Raw genomic sequence first — 22500 nt, forward strand, 5'->3', positions numbered from 1 at the left:
ATTCCTTACTTATATATTCATTTCCATTTCTTTCTCCTTTTCCTTTCCTTACTCATACATTCCTTTCTTCCCTCCCCTCTTCCTCCCTCTTTCATATTCCAATTTTTTTTCCTCTCCTATATTATCCCATCCCTTCCTTTCCTTCTTTCCTCTTTCCCATACTTCCTTTTCCTTCCCTTTACCACAGACTTCTCTTTCTTCGCCTTCCTACTCTTCCTTCCTTCTCTCATATACTGAGGAGAAGAGAGGGGGGAGGGGAGGTGGAGGGACTGAGGGAGGAGGATATAAAAAAAAATGAATATAAAGAAAAATTAAATAAAGGAGGAAGCGAGAGAAAAGCTACAAAAAGGAATATTTAACTAACTTCAAACTTAAGAATGAGTAAACTTAATAAAAGTGGAAGACTAACCTCTATTTTCAGCACACGTGACTTTATGAAGGAATACCAAATGAGTTTGTAATGCTATTTGCCTGTACAATTTATTTAAGTTTACGTGGCACAGTGAAAGAAGGAAAACGAGGGAAAGAAAACGGAGACAAAATATGTTCAGCTATGACTGAATTACAATGAATGTAGCTTTTTCTTTTTGTCTATTATCCTTTTATACATTCTTTTTATTTCCGTTTAATTTTCTATTTATCTACTAATCTATTTTTTTCTTTTTGTTGCATTGTTTTATACTTATTTTACTCAACCTAGTTTGTTTTATTTCTTATTTCTTTTATTTTCATTTACTTATTTATTCATTTATCTATTTATTCTTCCGTTTCAACAACATTTTTCACAAAAAAATAGCAAGGTGGTTAGCCCACCAACTTTTCTCTTCTACTGTCTTTCAATATTTTCTAACCTTTATACTTCTTCTATACCAACTCTTATTCTTCACCCCTCTTTTCTATTTATAAAAAAAAAAAAAAAAAAAAAAAACATTTTCCACTGACACATTTTAATTAAATTGATTATAATTTTTTCCATCTTCCATTTATATATTTATCAATATATTTTCTTCTATTCTATAGACATATTTTATCTATTTACTCAGTTGTATTTATTTCTTAGAAGGTGCCAGTCCCACAAGAGAATAATCTAAAAAGACTAGCCAAGTTACGAGAAGGCTACGAGAAGTCTTGTTACCCTCATAAACAAACTATCCATGTATCTCTCTCTCTCTCTCTCTCTCTCTCTCTCTCTCTCTCCTACTTTTCAGTAAATCGAGAAGAAACACTCATTTTCGTAGTTGACATATCAAAAGAAAAATTGAGACGAACTCTAGGCCAGTTGATTGGACACGGAATCCGGACAATTTGGCCACGGACGATTTGGCCACGGACGATTTGGCCACGGGATGTCACCCTAGGACGTTTTGGCCACGGTGGGTAGGACATTTTGGCCACGGGAGAAAATACTAGGAATCTATTGCACTTAGTAGCTTGCTTATTAAGTAAAGGAAAAAATCTTTAGTCTGTTTTATTATCCAAAAAAGTTCTCTAATCTGTTCTGTTAGGTTAGGTTAGGTTAGGTTAGGTTAGGTTAGGTAATAAATACGAATATTAATAATAATTGTGAAAATATGTAAATAATACAAAATATAATATATATTACAGTAAATATGTTTCATGGCCAAAACGTCCACCTTGGGAAGTTCCCGTGGCCAAAACGTCCTACGGTGACATCCCGTGGCCAAATTGTCCGTGGGCAAATCATCCGTGGCCAAATCGTCCTACACCCATTGGACACAGGGAAGGAAAGGGAGGCACCCGCAACATGTTTTTTGGGTTAGGTTAGGTTAAGTTGGACACAGTGAAGTACAGAAGAGTAATTAATTAAAACATGACTTTTTTATTACCTGTCGCAAGATTTTCCCATATCAAGCTGCAAGTTTAATCATTGTAACCCTGCGATGCTATGAGAGAAGACGTCTGATGCTCTGCTAGTTTTCAAGTGATAATAATGATAAGTTACATTAATAAGATGTATTTCATTCATCATACTTATCATAACCAACTGCGATTTTCAAGTGATGTGAATATTTCGTAACATTTGACTGCTATTCGGTACATCTTTCCTTAATTACCAATCAGATTCAGCCATCTTTAATTATTTTGCAGCAACTTACAGTCTTTAAACTTAATAAAATTACGAAATCTATTCTTTTAATCCCTTTCTTTCTTGTAAATGATTATAAAAATTTCATGCATCATTTCTGGTGGTGGTTATTGTTTTGTATCGCAGTGAAAGGGTTAATTTATCCACTACATTACTGATAATTACGTGCTGCCATGAAGGGAAAAGTATAAAAATAGGAAAATAAGTTTGTTTCACGCAGAGTAATGTTACTGCGTCCACATCGTGTCGCCACTACACAGGAACACCAGACAGGAAAGTGACGCATCACCACAACATAACTGGCTGATTAAGGAGAATGTTAATCAATAGGGAGCCTTCATTATTTTCACCGTCTATTTAACACCAATTTAGCGCATGATATCCTACTGTGTTCATCTATATCAATGGACTTAAACTACCATGATGATGGAGATAAGATAAAGTCCCTATGTACTATTAGTCGTGAATGGCGATCATGGTGCTTGCGCAGACAGTTCAGTTATTGGTTTTGGCCACACACTAGTAATGAGATTGTGCAGCATCAGTTGTCGTGTGTACTTCATCCAGTCAAGATGAGTAGGGAGGTTGCATGTATTGCCATTGTCCTTGCCATTGAAAGCATGGAACCAAAGAAGAAAAGGAGAAGAAAGGTGTGGATGAAAGACAGGCTTAAGAAAAGGCATGAACTCACCCACGACAACCTTCTACATGAACTTGTAATCTCTTCTGCACACTACATGAATTTCCTACGTATGGACAAGCAAACGTTCATTGATTTGTTGGGAATGGTTATGCCACTCGTACGGAAGGTATAGTTCAAAGAATGCCCGCCAAAACTCCTGAGTGTCCTATGCCATAACTGGTGGTGGAAGACTGACGGTTTTCTCAATCACTGCCACACACACACACACACACACACACACACACTTGCCTTCGTAATCCGGGATGCCTCAGTGTGGCGATCTGCTGGTTCACACCGAATTTTGGTTCCGTCATTGTGGCATTCTTGTTTTTCCTGCTCAAATTTTCCGTTTTTTCAGTGTCTGTGCCCTGTTGTTCTATCCTTTCTCCTTCCAATGTTATTTTAGATTAATTCTCATTCTTTGGAACCAAGTAGTGTATAACAAGCTCAAAGTAATAGTCAAGGTATGCAATCTATCACTGGGGATAAGAAATCTGCCAGTGCTTTACCTCGAGACTTCAGTGACCGTCGTGTGATCAGTGAGGAAACTTCAGTGTGCAGCCTTCGCCGAGTTCAGGTCACGCTCACCCATCGGGATCGTCCACAACCTTTTCCTTGAGATAATCGAGCCGTTGTGCGTCACTCACTCTCTTGTACCACATTGTGAAGCTTTTGCTCTTGCATTTCTTACGACATTCTCTCTCTCTCTCTCTCTCTCTCTCTCTCTCTCTCTCTCTCTCTCTCTCTCTCTCTCTCTCTCTCTCTCTCTCTCTCCAGCGTCGGTGTTCGTGCTCGCGGTGTGGGCCGACCAAAAGTTTTTTTCGACATAAAGAACAAATTTTGCGTCAGTGCGTCAGTTTGTGCTGCAGGATGGTACAAAATAATGCCAGAGAGATAAGCCACTGACAAGAGTGCTTGATTTATATAGGGCATAGTTCCCAAACTGGGGGTCATGGCCCACTGGGGGCCCATATAGAAAAACTTTGGGGGCCATAAGCCTCAGCTTATGGCCCGCAAAATATGTACACACTTTTTATCCAGTGAAATCAGTAGTATAGTCTCTCTAGCAATCAGAGACCTAACACCACCACGTTGCTATAATATCCCGTAACGAGTGAACTCTTCTGTTGTTGGTGTAAATAAATTGTGTATATTGATTGACTTGATTCAAACTTTTTTTCAAGCCTACTCATATCATGCTGCCTTTAATCAAATGTATAAATATATATATATATATATATATATATATATATATATATATATATATATATATATATATATATATATATATATATATATATATATATATATATATATATATATATATATATATATATATATATATATATATATATATATATATATATATATATATATATATATATATATATATATATACGAGGTGTGTCATTAAAGTTCCAGGACTGGTGTCCTAAAAGATGAATTTCAAACCCAAGCCACAAACCACCATATTTCCCCTTCAAAGTAATCCTTCTGGAGTATACAACTGCGCTCCCAACCCTCTACAGTCACTAATCTTTTTCTTACGTGCTTTTAAAATCATGTCCTCTGTTGCAGGTCGTTTAACAATGAGCGCTGAACAGCGAACAAACTTGAAGTTTTTGGTGCAGTTGGGGAAAACGCCGTCAGAAGCACTGGGTATGCTGCAAAAAGTGTACGGGGATGAGACAATGTCACGCTCACGTGTTTTTGAGTGGTGCAAGAGGTTCAAAGAGGGCCGGGAGGACGTGGAAGATGACCCCAGGAGTGGAAGACCCTCAACGAGCAGGAATGAGGCCAATGTTGAGCGTGTCAAGCAGATGGTGCGTGACGATCGTCGGTTGACTGTTCGAAAGATCGCAGATGAGCTTGGCATGAACCACAACAGCGTGTGGAAGATTATCACTGAAGATCTGGGCATGCGGAAAGTCTGTGCGAAGATGGTGCCGAGACTCCTGAACGATGACCAGAAGGGACGACGCATGCAGGTGTGTCAGGACATCCTCGAGCGTCTGGAAACTGAACCAGACTTGCTCAGGAGAGTCATCACCGGCGATGAGTCCTGGGTATTTGAGTACGACCCGGAGACCAAACGCCAGAGCCTTCAATGGAAGAGTCCGGCGTCGCCACGGCCGAAGAAAGCAAGGCAGTCCAGGTCCAGCTTCAAGGTCATGTTGATCGCTTTCTTCGATGTGAGGGGCATCGTCCACTGCGAGTTCTTGCCACAGGGCCAGACAGTCAACCAACATGTGTACAAAGAAGTACTGCGGCGTCTGCTTCGTGCAGTGCGCGAGAAGAGGCGGGAGTTGTGGCAGGGCAACTCGTGGCTGCTTCACCACGACAATGCGCCTGCTCACAATGCCCTGAGCATCAGAGAGTTCTTGGCCAAGAAGAACATCGCCGTGCTGGAGCAACCGCCCTACTCACCTGACCTCGCTCCGTGCGACTTCTTCCTCTTCCCCAAGCTCAAGGAGGTCATGAAGGGGACCCGTTTTGATGATGCGGACGACATCAAAAAGGCCGTGACGACGGAGCTGAGGAGCATCCCGCAAGAATCCTTCCAGCAGTGCATGCAAGCCTGGCAGAGAAGGATGGACAAGTGCATGCGGTGCCAGGGGGATTACTTCGAAGGAGATAACCTATAGTTTGTAGCCTGGATGTGAAATAAAACTTGTGTGGCACCAGTCCTGGAACTTTAATGACACACCTCGTATATATATATATATATATATATATATATATATATATATATATATATATTTCCTTTTCCCTTCTCCCTACACCTTTTTTCCCTTATTTCTCCCTATTCTCTCCATTTAGTTATCTTTAACTGTACTATAATTCAGTAGTAGTAGTAGTAGTAGTAGTAGTAGTAACAGCGTTGCTGCATTACATATCGTATAAATACCAATCACGAAGATTCCTCTATGAAAATCTCACCCCAAATTAATCCCCATGACAGATTCTTCCAAACTTACTTGAATCATTAAGGCGATAAATATTTTGGGGGAGAAACTTTTGAGTGAAATATTCATGGGGAAAATTTACTATGGAGGGGCAGGAGGGAAGCATAGATCATACAAGTCACTCTCGTTAACAAGAAAACGTGACACTTTGAAAGCCTAACGCAAGTGTCTGGAAGCATAGCACCATAGCCGTGGGATATCGATTATCATAGATAAACATGGCCTGATGCTGATAGTCTGTACACACACACACACACACACACACACACACACACATCCCTCTAAACAGGTAAAATTGATAAGTGTCGTCATGTCCATGTGTGTGTGTGTGTGTGTGTGGTGTGTGTGTGTGTGTGTGTGTGTTTGTGCAATAAATTTTCCTTCTTGCTTTTATCTTTATTATCACTGATAACTGCTGTTACTTCTTGTTGCTGGTCTGGTGAGGTTACTACTACTATTACTACTACTACTACTACTACTACTACTAGTAGTAGTAGTAGTACTATTACTACTATTTCATGCAGGGGCTACCACGTGTTGGCCGTACAGCAGTGGGCATGCTAGGCGGGTTCCTAAGGGGTGCGAAGATGCCTATGAAAAATTAAAGCAAAAAATATTTATGTATGTTATTTATTTATTTATTTTCATTTTTATTTATTTATTTATTTATTTATTTTTATTTTTTTTTCAATGAAAAAAAAAAAAAAACTTTCAGGAAAATGCTGGTACTGTTCTCAAAGATCATATGCATAGGTAAGTAAATAATGTCTTAATGAATTGGCGCACACACACACACACACACACACAAAAAAAAAAAAAAAGAATAAATAAATAAATAAATAAATAAATAAATAAAAAATGCCAATAAAGATAAGAAAGAAACGCTTTTTTTTTTTTTTGTTATTAATACCCATGACATTAATTTTTATTCTACCACTTTTTTGTATTCCAGCAATTCACAGAGTGCGAGAAATGACAGCTGATTTGAAAGGGATGCGTACATTGAAAAAAGTTAACAACCACTGTCTTAAGGCTGCTTACAATTCCACTTATTTTCTTATGTTCTCATGCTTTTACTACTACTACTACTACTACTACTACCACTACTACTACTTCCTGAATGAGAAAAAAAAAAAAAAACTGCTTACAATTCCACTTATTTTCTTATGTTCTCATGCTTTTACTACTACTACTACTACTACTACTACTACTACCACTACTACTACTACTTCCTGAATGAGAAAAAAAAAAAAAAAAACTAGCCCAGTGACAGATGCTGAGGGAAAGCCATTTATACATCTTTATCGTCTCCACGGTGAGACTCAAAGCAGACGCCATTTATCATCAAGTACTTGCTGATACAAAAGGGGAGAAGTACTATGCGTGGTTGCAGGAAGGATTTTTTGTGTCCATGCAAAAGCCACACAAAAGACAAGCCATCCAAAAACCTCAATAATTAATATGTTACCTTTTTTTTTTTTTTTTTCAACCACACAAATATTAATGAAACATCACTTATACTTGATGAATAAGTACCGTTACCACCGGGTCATGGCTTCAATCATTAACCTCAAAACCATCGACTGGTATCTCGAGAGCTTCATGTTCTTCCTGAGTAACAAACACCTCCTCAAAGATTAGTTTATACTGAGTTGCAAGTTGACACACTAAATAGATGACATAGCTGTTTTCATGAAAGGCTTAAGGCGATATCAGGCAGAAGAAAATCGGACTAGATAGTGGGTTTCAGCTCTTTATAATTAGATTTAAAAAAAAAGAGATAAGAAGGAATTGGTTTTCAAATTGTGGTAGATGAATGGAATAGAAAGAGTAATTAAGTTGTTAGTGCTGAATCATTAGGGAACTTTAAAAGATTAGACAATTTTATGAATGAGGATGGAAGTGGAAACAGGTAGGAATATTTCATACAGGGACTGTCTCTTGCAGCTTGCCTATCTTTTTATGTTTCTATGTCCTAATATTGAATGTCTTCCTATAAAGCCGTGAATGCCATAACATTTAACTGAAAGTGTTGGTTGCATATTGATGCTTAGGGTGCTATGGGAATGGGCACTGATTATTGATGCTTGTGATATGCTAAGAACAGACGTCAATTAAGTTTAGCAAAGTTTATCTCACTAAGAGTTAACCAGTATCTTCACTCTTTCATCCCTTTCACTGATAATTTTTTTTTTCTCTCTCTCTCTCTCTCTCTCTCTCTCTCTCTCTCTCTCTCTCTCTCTCTCTCTCTCTCTCTCTCTCTCTCTCTCTCTGGTACAATAAGATATACTAGCTCAGCACGTAGACCACTGTGCATTCCGCCGCCACCACCACCACCACCACTTTTAATTTAAACAGCGATAGGGAAAGAGATAAATACAACCCCTCTTGAAGCACACCTACCTGAAGATGAGCTGTACAGTGGGAAAACTAAGAACCGCTTCTTACGTACATCATTTCCTACTACAAATCTTCACTCTGAGAATACGTAGCTACTTTACGCTACATTTTAACTCATACTTTCTCTATTTTTAACAATTAAGTTGCAGGTAAAAATATCCAAAAAATGCCACTACAAAAACATTTCTGACTATTGATTTTCGTCGTAAAAATGTATGACTCATTCACTCTAACATTGCTATTACTAATACATGTATGCATTTTCTATCATGGCAATTTGCAATGGAAATAAAACTAAGCAAAAGTACCAACACGCTCTACGAGGGAGGTCAAAAAGTTCTGCAATTTGGGTATTTATTTCAGAGGAATGAAAATGATAACCACATCATTTTTCAGTGTAATTACCTTTGACTTGAATACACTTGAACCACTTGTCACGAAGGCTCCGGATTTCTGCCAGCCAGAAGGATTCCGACTGCTCCTCCAACCACATCATCACAGCCTCCTTGACCTCATCATCATCGTAGAACCTCCGTCCCCGCAACGAGGACTTGAGCTGGCTGAACAGAAAGTAGTCACTGGGGGCCAGGTCCGGACTGTAGGGTGGATGACTGAGCTTCTCGAAGCTGCAGTCCCTCAGAGCAGCCTGGGCACGGCAGCCCTTATGGACCAGAGTGTTGTCGTGGAGGACGACACCACGGGTCAACTTGCCCCGCCTCTTCTGACGGATAGGGCCCCTCAAGCGACAGAGTACTCCCCGTGACCGTAGATCCACGAGACAGGAAGTCCACTAGCGGCACTCCCTTGGCGTCCCAGATGGTGGCCATGATCTTGCCAGCCGATGGTTGGGACCGAAATTGAGCGGTGTCGGGGATCCCTTGGGTTTCCAGGCCATGCTCTCGAGCTTTGTCTCTGAGTCCCAGTGGTGAACCCATGTTTCATCATGTCACGACCCTCGACTCAGATCCCGCCGGGTCTGCATTGTACATAGCAGCTCCTCCGAACTTGCGCGACGCTGAAGGCAATCATGCAGAGAAAGATTTCGGGGCACCCAATGAGCAGAAACTTTGCTAATGCCCAGGTGATGATGAATAATGGTGGAAACGCTTCCATGAGAAATCAATCTATCTATAACAGGCCAGCCAGACAAAGTCCCACACACTCATATACACATCAATCAATCACCGTCACCCATGGTAGAAAAGAATGTCACGTGGACCACTCTACTATGAATACCAAAAAACAATTATAACCGTTTAAATTTTTCAGAAAAATAAATAGATAAGTATATAAATAAATAAATAAAAAAAAAATAAAAAATAAATATATATATATATATATATATATATATATATATATATATATATATATATATATATATATATATATATATATATATATATATATATATATATATATATATATATATATATATATATATATTTCCTGGTCAGCAAGGTACAGAGGAGTAAAGAAAACCTCGAGCGGTCCTTGATGTCTGATGCGCAGTAAGATTGCTGAGCTGGTACCTGTATGTGATTAGACAAGGAACACTGAAAGAAAAAAAAATCTGTTTGTGCGTACTAGTACGCATCTTCTCATACGGCATTCATTGGTGACTATCTCTTTTTTACTGGTAAGAGAGAGAGAGAGAGAGAGAGAGAGAGAGAGAGAGAGAGAGAGAGAGAGAGAGAGAGAGAGAGAGAGGATCGGGGGCGACAGCCTACCTTTGTCTCTTGATTATGAGACCCCGCTACACTGACGAATAAAGCTAAAAGCAACACCCCCACGTTTACCCCCCGATGGTGATGCGGTGTGTCCCTCTGTCTTTCACTGGCCAGTCCTACAGGTCGTGATTACCCAATTATTAAAATATATGTATATACCACATAGATCTGTTTCTGTAGCACTGAAAGCTTTTGTTGTGTATTTTCATTTTTGTAAATATCTTGTTCTCTTTATATGTCCAAGGGAAACCCGGCAGATTCTGCCCTCTATTTCATTATGACTTTTTTTTTTTCAATAATAAATCTTCAAATCAAATAAAGCCAAATCAGACAAATTACCCCAAAGCACTCAATGACTACAGCTGTTTATTAGTAAATGTATATTACTAGCTAAACATGTCGACTTTCTCATAATACATTAGTTCACTCAAAACAGTGAAAAAATAAAATATTCTCCTGGCAACTCACAGAAGAGTGAGATGTAAGCGCACTACACTTTTTTTCTTTCATTTCTTTTTTTTTTTTACAGTTGAAGCCTTTCTCTCAACTTAACTGAATTGGTACTACGATAATGTATTTTAGAACAATTATCACTCACAGTTTTTTGGCAGTGCTTCTTTGCGTTCATCTATTCCCAAACTCTAGAGAAAAAATCATCATCATCATCTGCACAACAACAAACTATGAATATATATGATATAGAAACAAATACAAATATAAAAAAAAAAACTACTTATGATATTGTATTATTAAAGGAAAGACAATAACTTGAAAGGAAAACTAAAAAAGAACTTAAGAGTAATTAATAAACCTAATAGCAAGAGGAGCCGTTAGAAAAACATATTCTATCCTTACTAGCCAAGTTCTCTAAGACCTCATCAAAGATTGGCTTTATACAAGCACTCCCAGCATTAACAGACTTGTCCAATAACTTAGGTGATAACGACCAATACATAAACAAAAAACCAAACCTGCACAGACGAAAATATCCAATGAAACTCAATACTTTCCCTCACAGGCAACTAAGGTAGACTAGAATAAAAATCTTCCTGCTGGCAACCCTCGGCACCACCACCACCACCACCACCGCCTATGTGTACTTAAAGCTTGCAGGGGACAGTGCCACTGCACAGCTGAAGTCGTTCCCTCATCATGTCTAAGTCGGGAGACCTGTACAGCCTCCTGGGGCAGCAGTACGCCACACAGGTGAGACGGAAGACAGGTGCACAAAGTACTACGTAATACCTGCATGCTGTAACTACCATTGCCAGACTGGGCTGCGTCCGCACTGAAAGCGAGAAAGCGGCCAAGAGCGAGAAACTACATTACTTACACCAAGGCCTCCTCAAAGGAGAAAGCAGTAGGCGCCTGCCGAAACGATAATTACTCCCAGTGAGGTCTAAACCACTGGATCAGTGGGTGCTGTGAACTTATCATTAAACCCAGCTTTTACCTCACTGAACGTTTCCCTTTATGCCTCACAATACAAGGGGGCAGTCACAGCCTACCCTCTAAAGACAACTCTCTTCCTTCACACAAAACTACAAGCATCTAATTACACACACACCCTTCACTCAAAATTCAAAATTATCATGGGAACTCCTACACCAGCCTCGGAGTCCCCATCTAGGGATGGGACCACAAATATTCCCGGGTCGAAATGCTCTTATGGTATCGACCCTAAGTGTCGTGACACCCCCATTAACTTCTTCTGCATTAACTTCTGCAACATTCAAGGTCTTAGATATAATTTTCGATCTGAAGAACACCACCTCTCCTCTATTAAACCTCACCTTCTTTTCCTCACTGAAACACAGGTGTCTGAGGCAACTGACAGTAGCCCCTTTTCTTTCCCCTCCTACTTTCTTTATCCTAATTTTCAATCCAAAGCTGGATGTTGCGTTTATGTGTGCTACAAGTTAACCTGCTCTCGTACCCACGCTCTTGAATCTTCCGAGTTCTCCATCATCTGGCTAAGGCTACAGAGTCATTCTCAAACTAAATTTATCTGTGCTGTATACCTCTCACCTAACTCCTCTGACCATAAGAAATTCTTTGACTACTTAACTTCCATAGTGGAGCACATTCTGACTCTCTTCCCTTTTCCGGAAATCTCCCTTCTTGGAGACTTCAGTGTTCGCCACCAGCTTTGGCTTTCCTCTCCCTTCACTGACCATCCTGGTGAACTGGCCTTCAACTTTGCTATCCTCCACGACCTAGAGCAATTGGTGCAACACCCTACTCGTATTCCTAACCATCTTGGAGATACGCCCAACATTTTTTATCTTTTCCTAACCTCTAATCCTTCTGTTTATGCTGTTACACTCTCTTCTCCGTTGAGCTCCTCCGATCACAGTCTCATGTCTGTATCTTGTCCTATCGCTCCAATCCCTCCTCAGGATCCCCCTAAGCGGAGGTGCCTCTGGCGTTTTTCGCCTGCTACCTGGGGGGACCTGAGGTGGTATTTTGCTGATTTTCCTTAGAATGACTAGTGTTTCAGTGACAGAGATCCGTCTCTGTATGCCGGGCGCATAACAGAGGTGATAGTGTCTGGCATGGAGGCGTACATTTCTCACTCTTTTTCTCGACCTAAACCTTCCAGACCTTGGTTTAACACAGTTTGTTCTCGTGCTATACTTAGCAAACCAGTACAATTCTATATTCCTCCATGGACACTAATTACTTGATTTGCTTACCCATGCAAGTGATTTTTAAAATATCTACCTCACATCTCTCATTTCTTTGCACGGTATACTTCCATAGTCTTGTAACTGTTTAACAATTTATTCTTTGTGCAGTAGTAGGCTTTAGTGAGGCTCCATCTCTCCGAGCCGTATGTTAGAGCAGGTGAAGTGCACTGGTTACCTATATACTTTTATTTTTTTCTGAGAGTGGGAGATAACTCTCCATTATATTGTTTGGTTTCCCAAAGGCACTCCATCTAAACTTCCTATACTTCTGTTGATTTTTTTTTTAATGATCTGGTGCTCAGATCATAAAAAAAAATAAATAAATTGAGCCAAGATTCTGGGCAAAAACTTTTTTTCCCTACGTAAATACTGTATATTCACAAAACATTCTATGACTTCATTCTCAATTCTAATTTCTTTTGTAAGGTATAAAGCTGTTGAACACATTTGTTGTCTTCATATTCATCCTCAACCCTACTGTGTTTGTATAATTGTAAAATAATCTCCTGAAGTTCATCTGTGGATTTCCTTAACAACGTATGTCATGATGTCATCCCTAAATTAAAGGCAGGAATGTGAATACTGTATTTGCCTCGTGTAATACGATTCATTCTTGACACAATACTCATTATTATATAAATCACAGAGAATACCCAATCATTCCTTGCTTGTTAATTATTACCAGACATAATCACAAGGCTGGGTCATAAGTCGTAAGTAATGGCATTGGGGCTTTGGACAAGAGGGATAAGGGAGTCAGAATTCACAGGCTCACCTGGTTTGCTATCCCAAGCGATTTGGATGGCCATGTCTGGAAATAGTACTTCGGCCTAAATTTACTAGCTATGAGATGTTAGAGATGTTAGTATTAATACTGAAACATGCTGATAAAATATTAGTGCAAAATGGACTTGAATGTCGGCATGATAGGTGAGCTGACATATTACGGCTTTCACACCACACTTGAGTACACAAAGATTTATAAGTTGGATTCAAGGAATGACCACAGTCACAATGCCATGTAACCATTAGGCTGATACATAACCTATCACCTGAAAAAGCCAAATGACACCAATACCAATGACATGAACTAGACCTCAGATACAGGATCCTTAGGAAAGCGAAAAAAGGACAAATCCTTATTTCAATTGCAGTTATTCTAACAGTAAACTGCTGAGCATGATCAAATACTCTTCTCGGCAACATGAAAATAAAAAGCTGCGTGAGTCGACAAACCGCATCTCTCCCCATGTTCTTCACTGAGGCAGCTAAATGTTTTATCCATCCAGCTCGACCATTGGAGTGGACCGCCCTCCTAATATACAGAATCCTTGATTACACCCAGTGTAGGTGGCCTCAGTGGCAGCGGCCAGAGGATGGCATCCCCTGAGTCAAAAGGCAAGAAAGGAAGAAGAGTCAGGTTTACTTTCCTCGCATGAGTTCGTCGGGTCGGAATGAGCCACATCAAAGAAATGTTTCTATATTATCTGCTGTATCTCATCTCAGAAACTAGATAGGGTATTTTGGTTGATACCTTTATACTCAGCAGTAATTACAAAACTCAGATACGCTCGTAATTATGACGAGTTGAAATCAAAACAGCGCTCTGAAATGTTTATAACACATTTTATTTATGGCCGCCATATTCATCAGCTATGGTATGAATGCTAAAATAAACTCTTTCATCTTGCAAACAAGTCTCCCAAACACGATGGTATAAGCATTTTTTTTTTTTTTCCAAAAGCTTCCACATAAACTAACCACGAGACTTTTTGTATCAACATTTACCTCACTTCCCATGAGCCCCGACGGTGGCTTTCGTTTCCCCTGCTAGGCATGAGGGATAATGCGTTGCCAGGCCACCTATTCCTTGCCTCTTTTCTAGCAAAACTATGCTTCTATTGTATCTCACATAATTGTTCTACAATGAATCATTATGTTCTGCCCTATTATGATATTAGAATTTCCTTTATCATCAGATACTGACTTGACACCCTCATCTTTCAGTTTCATGGGTAGCATGAGCTTTGGTAATAAACTTGTCAATCATAATCTTGAACATGTCCAGTTGACCCAGCCAGTCTGCGCCCGCTCGCTGCCACGTTTATTTGAGGTGGGATGGTGAAATGCGTTTTGACTCAGACTCTAGGAAAACTTTGACATTTAAAACATGAAGTCAAATCAAGGACTCAAACAAACGCACTTCAGATAGGAATATCGTGTATTGTTTTAATGGCATAAGTGATTTATATACACTCCTATAGCAGCCCGTATATTTCCAGGATTACAATAACTTTTTTGCAGATATAACTAGGATGCATTATGACAGGCCTGAGAACTTGAGAGCAGGTGACAAGCTACCTGTGGCATATGATCTATTATCACTTTTTAAATATACTGTTAAATATTTTGTCCCACCACATGTTAAGGTGCCTAAAAAGTGCTACGTGTTGCAGGTATCGAAGATAAAGAATTTACTATAATTAACTTATTATTACCTTACTTAACAAATATAATGAAATAAACAGAAATAGACCCAGTAATATACACACATCCGTGTGTTCAATGGAACGTCACGGAAAAGTCAAGAACGAAACTAGACATATCACTCCTAATCCTAATCAAACCTACACAAAGGGGCACACAAGATAATATTATAATAAATGGGGGAAGAAACACGCAATACCATCACCCTAGTTGGTCGTAGATGATGTACACCCACGCAAGCAGGCAGCAGGCACCAGGAACAGTCACTCAACGTGTCCACAGCTCCCAATATCCAAGAGGCAGATTGTGTGAAGATGTTATGAGCTGAAGGTGGACTGACTACAACCGACGCTGGCAGCTCCGCCGTTGCCTCGGATTGTGTTGAACCGTATGGTGTGCAGGGTCCGTGGCGTCGAACGGGTGACGTGTCGAGCAGGGTCGCCTCGTGACGTGGGAGGTGTAACGAGGCTCTTGATGGTGATCGTTGAGTGGGCAGTGGGTGAGGTAGTGGTGATTCGAGACTTCAGAGCAAGGAAGATGGTGAACGACAGCAAGGTAACTGGCGAGGCAGGATAACGCGTGCGTAACAGAAGTTAGTCAGTCAGTGCAGTGTGAGTTTAAACACTTAAGGCGGATTTACAAGGGGCATTTTTTCCATCCAGAACAGCCAGCAGGTTCACACGGTCGAAAGCAGCCGCTGGCCCGCTGCATCAAAATATTAAAAAGCAAGACGGAGTCCTCTGATGACGAGCTGGTTGCTATAGTTGCAATTTTGTTGTACTTGAAGAAAAAACAAAAAGAAAGGATTGTGGACTCATTCTTGGTTAGTGAGAAGGAATACAAGTAGTCTTTATTACCAACTCCTGCAAGAACTTACGCAGACTGTTTGGTACACATGGGATCCCATATATATACCTCTTCTCATGTACCAACTCCAAAAGGGATATTTCGGACACATAGGTCCTAACAATGTCCATATTGCTGCTCATGATGCCTTCCGGTAGAGTACACACACACACTGGGCCGTTGGCTTCCTCAGTGATGATGTAAACAAACCAAACTCGCGACTATTCCAGAATTCTGATAAATAAATTTAGATATTTTATTTTTTTTATTGTATATAATAGTACAGTCAATGGTTAGTACTAAAACACTTTCTAACAATATTCCTCATATTTTCAATTTTATGTTAATAGCTGTTCTCATTTGACCCTGGAAAATGGCGAGAAGGCAGCCAATCAGACCAAAAGAGCGGTTTCCTGTCTGGGCCGGCAATTCAGCAAATCCCGGCCGCATTTCGCTCTTGGCTGCATAGTCCCGGCTAAAACCAGCCGCGAATTGCTCCGTGTAAACCCATCTTTAAAGAATGAACAATCACATCACCATCACAAGATACACTCGTTGACTGAACTGTGATGAATGCACGTTCAGATAATATTCTGCACTTCTTCCCAATCTTATTTTACATTTTTTTTTGCAAGTCTTCTACAGATCATCGCATAACTCAAATTTATGTATAAAATGAGGAAGAAGACAAGTCTATAAGACTCCCTAAGTTTTTAAGGAACAATGAAGCTGCTGGTCTCAAGAAACTAAACATCAAGTGTTAGCAGCAGCTCTCTTTCAATCCTACCTTGAATATAATGGTGAAGGCTATTTCCAAACCAAATCCAACACCACTTAGTAACCTAAATAGCCCTATGTGACCAAGATTGGAGGTTGTTAAGTGGAATTAAGAGAAAATCTTTCATCATTATGCTCAAGAGTGAGTTGACAGGACTGCTATTGACAACTGCCACTCCACTCTGAGACTGGTAACTTCTTTATAATAAAGAAGAAAAATAAGTGATTAGTTGCATTCTTTTCTTCTCTTACTGTTCATATGCAAGTTTTCCTAAAGATTTCTGTTGAAGGATGAACAAAAAATAAGAATAAGAATAAGGAAGAAGTTACAATAATCACAAACAAATAAAGATACAAATATGTTGCTGGAACAGAAAAACATCAGCAGCCTTGAGTGTGAGTCACCTTCAAAGGAAGTGCCTCTCATCGAGGCTTTCCTGTGTTTGCCTCCATCCTTCCCCACTCTGATTTTCATGATACTTATTGACTTTAATGCATGCAAGCTTTTATGGCTCAGTACCATATGAATGTTTCACAAAGGCTCCTAAACTTTATGTAAATTCCTTCCCTCCCTTTATTCCAAGGTTTTCATAGTATTAACACTGAAAGAAATTGTGTAGGTTTTTCTTTTTTTTTTACAGTTTAAAATAACAATTATTACATGAGTGCTTCTTAACATAGATACATTTCCTCAAAATAATGACTTGGTTTTCAATGGAGAAAACATCCTCGGTGCTTCAGGTTTCCCTGCTCCATGAATACTCAACTAATGCATAATTATTTCTTCTCTGTACCTTAATCAGGAGAATTACCCAACTAAGAAATGCAAATACTTCTTCCTGGGCTTCATCACAACTCTTGTTCTGATTCTTCTAGGTGGTGCAGCATATCAGGTAAGTCGTAATGAAGCAAACAGGTTAGCTTATAAAAGATATAAACAGTAATTAAGCTTATGAGTAAACCAAATAACTTGTCAATGTAAATACAGTACCCAACACTCAACATACTTGATAGAATAAATAACGTTTTGAAGCAATACATTATGAATATTTCTAGAATTGAAAAAAAAAAAAAAGCTGGGAATGTACTGTCAACTATGATCAACCCTTGTGAGTAAATCCACTCACTCATCAACTCACAATAACCAATAGAAAATGTGACCGATCAAGAAACAGTTTCATAAAGTCACTGAGACTGTGAAACTAAGCAATACATAATTAAAGTTTTAAGACTACAAAACATGTTCAGCTTATGAATTAAAAAAATAAAAAGTAATTGAACCTTGCAACCAGTCACTTGCTAATACACAAAGCTCAACAAGAAGTGTGATTCAGAAAACATACATGACAGAATGCTGCTGAAATTGTGGACCTAAACAGTATATAATGAAATTCCCAAGAATGACAGCCAATCATTGCTTGTTTTGTCCACAGCTGTACATGTCATCAAGCAAAGTGGTGACCGTGTCCAATTTCCGGCTAACACCCGGCCTCAGGTGGCCAGAGCCTCCCCCACATGACCAGGTGGCCAGAGTGGCTCGATATGTGGTGCACACCTCTGGTAAGAACTTGTTTCACGAACACACAAACACACTCACGTACACCAGCATTAACTTGCTTTGTGAATGAGCCACTTCCAATGAAACTGTTTGTAAAACGAATATTTGTAAACTGGGATCAACTGCACATTTTGAATTTTCCATAAAGGGGACGCTCACCCCAGTTAGCCGAAAATCCCAATATAAAATCACATAAAAAAAGCATTAGTAGCTAACATTTTGAATTAAGCGTTTAGGCGGTGCCCTTTCTGTGAATTTTCCGACTTGCGACGCTGCCAAACCTTGTACTTGGCCAATTATCAGATTAGAGCTTGTGTCGCTGATAACCTCGCTCCCCACTCTCTCTCTCTCTCTCTCTCTCTCTCTCTCTCTCTCTCTCTCTCTCTCTCTCTCTCTCTCTCTCTATGTTGATGATACTCTTCCCCTTTAACACATTATATTCATTACTCCTACTCTCCTCACAGAATGGGGTTCCTTCGCCACAATCTCCACAGCCAGTTCTATCAAGGGATACCCTTTTAGTAGCATCATCAGCATCAGCGATGGCCCAGTGGACAAGTCTTCTGGCACTCCCTATGCTTACATCACACGCCTAGACCCTTTCGGCAAGGACTTGCTGGTGAGAAGGAGCTACTTGTATAGCACCTGATATCTTGGGACCTTAAGTGGCCTAATAATATGGCTTATGCCTCTTTGTCTTGTGACATTATATCTCGCATAACCCTGTTATTCTTGTTGTCCGATTCGCCATAAAGTAGGGCTCAACAAAACACTGTAGGTCCTTTAGCTGTGCATTGTTGTAAGTGCTTCGTTTCAGTGAAGGCGGGGTCCAGTAGGCTGGCTAGCTAGTGCCCAACTGACTACTTGATAGGCACGGAGACTTACAATGGGTTCAGTGCAATGTAAGGTTACTGCCCTCACCGCTAGGGTAGATAAAGGACGAACAACTGTTTCCATTGGACTTCCAAGTGCGTGTGTGTGTGTGTGGCAGTTATTGCTGTAACGGTGGTTTACCTATACACTACTTAATTAATCCAGACCTCCTCCTCTCCACTATCAAGCTCTTGTCCACGTTCATGAGCTGACTACATCGCATCTACTGCCTGTCGTTGGTCCTGTCAAAGGCACGGAGAGCGGCAGGGTGTTGAAGGGTCCTAGGTGGGTGCCTCGTTGGCGGCCAGGGCGGCAGCTGGTTCTCCGTTGGCAGTTGACACTGGACGCAGATGTAGCCTATTGCACCTAAGGGTGCGGCCATAGCGAAGGCGGACGTCATACTGATGTGGCATTGGTTGGGCCACCATTGTGCCTGTCCTGTACCAACGATTCGTAATGTGGGTCCTAGATGCGTACATCCAGGTGTATGGGCAGGACAGACAGCTGCTGGGCACGAGTATGTAGCAGGTCTTGGTATCCTGTTTCTGCTGGGCAGCACAGTGGTCACACTCCTCCGGCTCAGGTTGCCACTCTGGCTGATAAGCAGCAGGGCGAGATGGGACAGAAGTGCGGAAGGAGTGACCATAAAGTACATACACTGGTGAATGGCCAGTGTAGCTGGGAGTGTTTCTTTAACTCCAACAGTTCTCAAACTCCTCACTTGGTATGTTACCAGTGGGGTCTCCTTTGAGGATGAGAGGGTTTTATGGCCTCTACTAATGCTTTGGTATGGCCATTGGACTGAGGATGATTAGATAAGGTCACGACATGCCTTACATTCCAGCACCACAGGAAGTTTTGGAATTCCCTGGAGATAAACTGTGGCCCACTATCGGTACACAAGCAGATTGATGCACCCTTCTATGCGAAGTAAATACTGGACTGGCAAATGGTGGCTTGTGCGGTCGTGTCGCTGCTGCACTGAAAAACTGGCCATCCTGACAGTCAGTCAGTTATTGTGAGGAATTGCTATCCCACTACTGAAAAGTGGTCAGCAGACATAGCTTCGAACGGGCGAGTTGGATGGTCACCGTTCCTATAGTTTTCTCTCTGCTGACTAGGAAGTAGTGTCTGACAACTTACGTATCCCCACACGACATTGGCAGAAATGCCTGGCCAGGACATGGTCTACTTGGCACAGCACTTGGTGGCCTCAGCTCTACAGTGACTGTCATACAGGCATTGCAGGACGGACCTGCATAGCGCTGCAGGAACTACAACATGAGGACTGTAAAACACAAGGTCCCGTCACAGTACAGCTCGTCCCGGAGCTTCCAGTTGTCGAGCAGAGAGTTGCGATCATATTATATCGATGACACGGGAAGCCATGGCACACACGTTCCAACAGTTGCAAGTAAGTGTCATCACCACGCACTGCTTCCTGCAGTTCTTCCACCTGTATGTTCATTGAGTGCTAGTCGGCTGCAGCGTGGGAATGTACAGTTCACATCGCACCAGCAGCCTTCATGGAGACATCTGCTAGCATGTCCTCCTCTGTAGGGCTGCTAACTGAATGGTGTGATAATGCTGGCCTCCCACCAAGTCATGAAAACAAACAATGACAGCTTTTCCTAGAGGCGCTGTAGCCTGAGGTTCTCCACCGCATTGAAGGTGTAGTTGCTGATGATAGGAGTGAGCAGGCGATGGTCTGTAACATGTTCGAAGGTTTGTAAGCCCTTCAAGTAGTAGCCACACTTGTGCACTGTCCAAACCATTGCCAGCATCTCCAGCTCAATTGTAGCATAGCGTGTCTGTGCATCTGTAAGGGAGCTCAAACTACATTGCGCAAACCGGAAGCTGCCTCCCCCATGATCTTAAAGCAGTACATAACCAATGCAATAGAGACATGAGGCATTAGTCTGGAGAGTGGTGGGCAAGAGTGGGTTGAACATACTGATGGACCAGCCAGGAACGTCTTGACGCGGTGGAATGCGACCGTCATGGACTCATTACTGAGCATAATGGCTGGGCTGCAGGAGAGATGTTGGGCGCAAATTTTGCCAGCTGATTTACCAGCTCCATAAAGGAGCGGAGGTTGGTAATGTTGGCCAGCGTTAGGAAATCAGCAATGGCTCGCACTTTCTCTGGATCTTCCTTGTGCTTGCACCCTCCTTTCACATACATCCAAATGGTCTGTTTTGTCAAAAGACCACTGGTCGAAGTGCCCCACCTTCCCACAAGTTCTGCATTTGGTGTTGGCTGCATGGCACCGAGGTGTACGAGGCCAGTATCTTTTTCTCCTGTAAGTACAGCACGTTGCTTTTGTGGCCGGACAACTGTCATTCCCGTGAGATTTGTGGCATCTGTTGCACATTTTATTGATGAGTGTAGGTGATGTTATCTTGCCTCTCTTTACCTTGTCTTTCTTGTACCACGATGTGGCATGTATGGTATATGAGAGGGAGATGACAAAGGTGGTGTGGTAAGCCACTTCATGGGCGTAACACCGTGTAACTACCTTGTTCAATGAGTGGGTGGGAATGATGCTAATTGGGTCTTGGACCAGCTCCTGATCTCACAGTCCCATCAACAAGATCTGTTTCAGTTGGGTCTGTTCACACTAGTAGTCTCCATCCTTGCATATCTCTACAGCTTCTACCAGGGTCTAAGCTCACACAAAGAAGTTATTAAAGGATTCCCCCACCTGCCTGCACCTGAACAGTTTGCCCCTTCTAAGTGCCTCGTTGGGCCGAGCACGGAAGTGGTTGTCCAGCATGTCAAGGACGTCATTAATGGGGTTGGGGTCATCCTGGGTCAGCTGTAGACAGTACTGGAGGGTGTGTAACACTTCAAGACCTAGACTTACTTGTAGCTGGACGTACTGGTTGTTGAGGGTCATTTCTACCATATCTGTCATCGTTGCATAGTCTTTAAAACATCTACGCCATTCCCGAAAAGCCTGGCATGAAATGTCCAGCTGTAAAGGGGGCGGTTAGTATGATGACTGCTTTGATCTGGGTGGAGGACAGCCATGATGGAAGGGAGGGTCGAGGAGCAGGTAAACCAGTAGCAGGTGAACCAGGAATGATACGTGTGACAAGAGCTGTCTCCACATCAGTTTGCTGTGTAAAAGCCAATATCAGCATCTGAAATTCCTGCCTCCTTGTTTCGGCCTAATGAAGAAGTGTATCGGCATCCTCATTGTGCCTCCTCTGTTCCCTGGCGTCAAAACACCGAAGAAGTGCAGCGATGTCGCTCTTATAACCTACCATAGTTGTGACGTCTTCTGTAGTCTGATTCCTCAGGACTGGTGGTGGCATTATGTAAGCTCAGGGTGTGGTGTGGTCACGTGACATAGATAGACGATATCTAGTGAGTTGAGAAGTT

The 22500-nt window shown here is 41.2% G+C and overlaps 1 protein-coding gene across 1 annotated transcript in view; it reads left to right on the top strand.

Annotated features, from left to right (window-relative positions):
• Positions 1–10934: 10934 nt before the first annotated feature.
• The window catches only part of LOC135089272 (protein CREG1-like), a 13681-nt gene continuing 2115 nt past the window's right edge, over positions 10935–22500 (top strand). The window contains exons 1-4 of the mRNA XM_063984737.1: positions 10935–11088; positions 17486–17575; positions 18116–18242; positions 18705–18859. Of these exons, the coding sequence (XP_063840807.1) occupies positions 11035–11088; positions 17486–17575; positions 18116–18242; positions 18705–18859 (426 nt within the window). The 5' untranslated portion in view covers positions 10935–11034. The remainder of the gene's footprint in view (positions 11089–17485; positions 17576–18115; positions 18243–18704; positions 18860–22500) is intronic.

Source organism: Scylla paramamosain, chromosome 32 (genome assembly GCF_035594125.1).
Source record: "Scylla paramamosain isolate STU-SP2022 chromosome 32, ASM3559412v1, whole genome shotgun sequence".
In the NCBI taxonomy this organism is placed as follows: domain Eukaryota; kingdom Metazoa; phylum Arthropoda; class Malacostraca; order Decapoda; family Portunidae; genus Scylla; species Scylla paramamosain.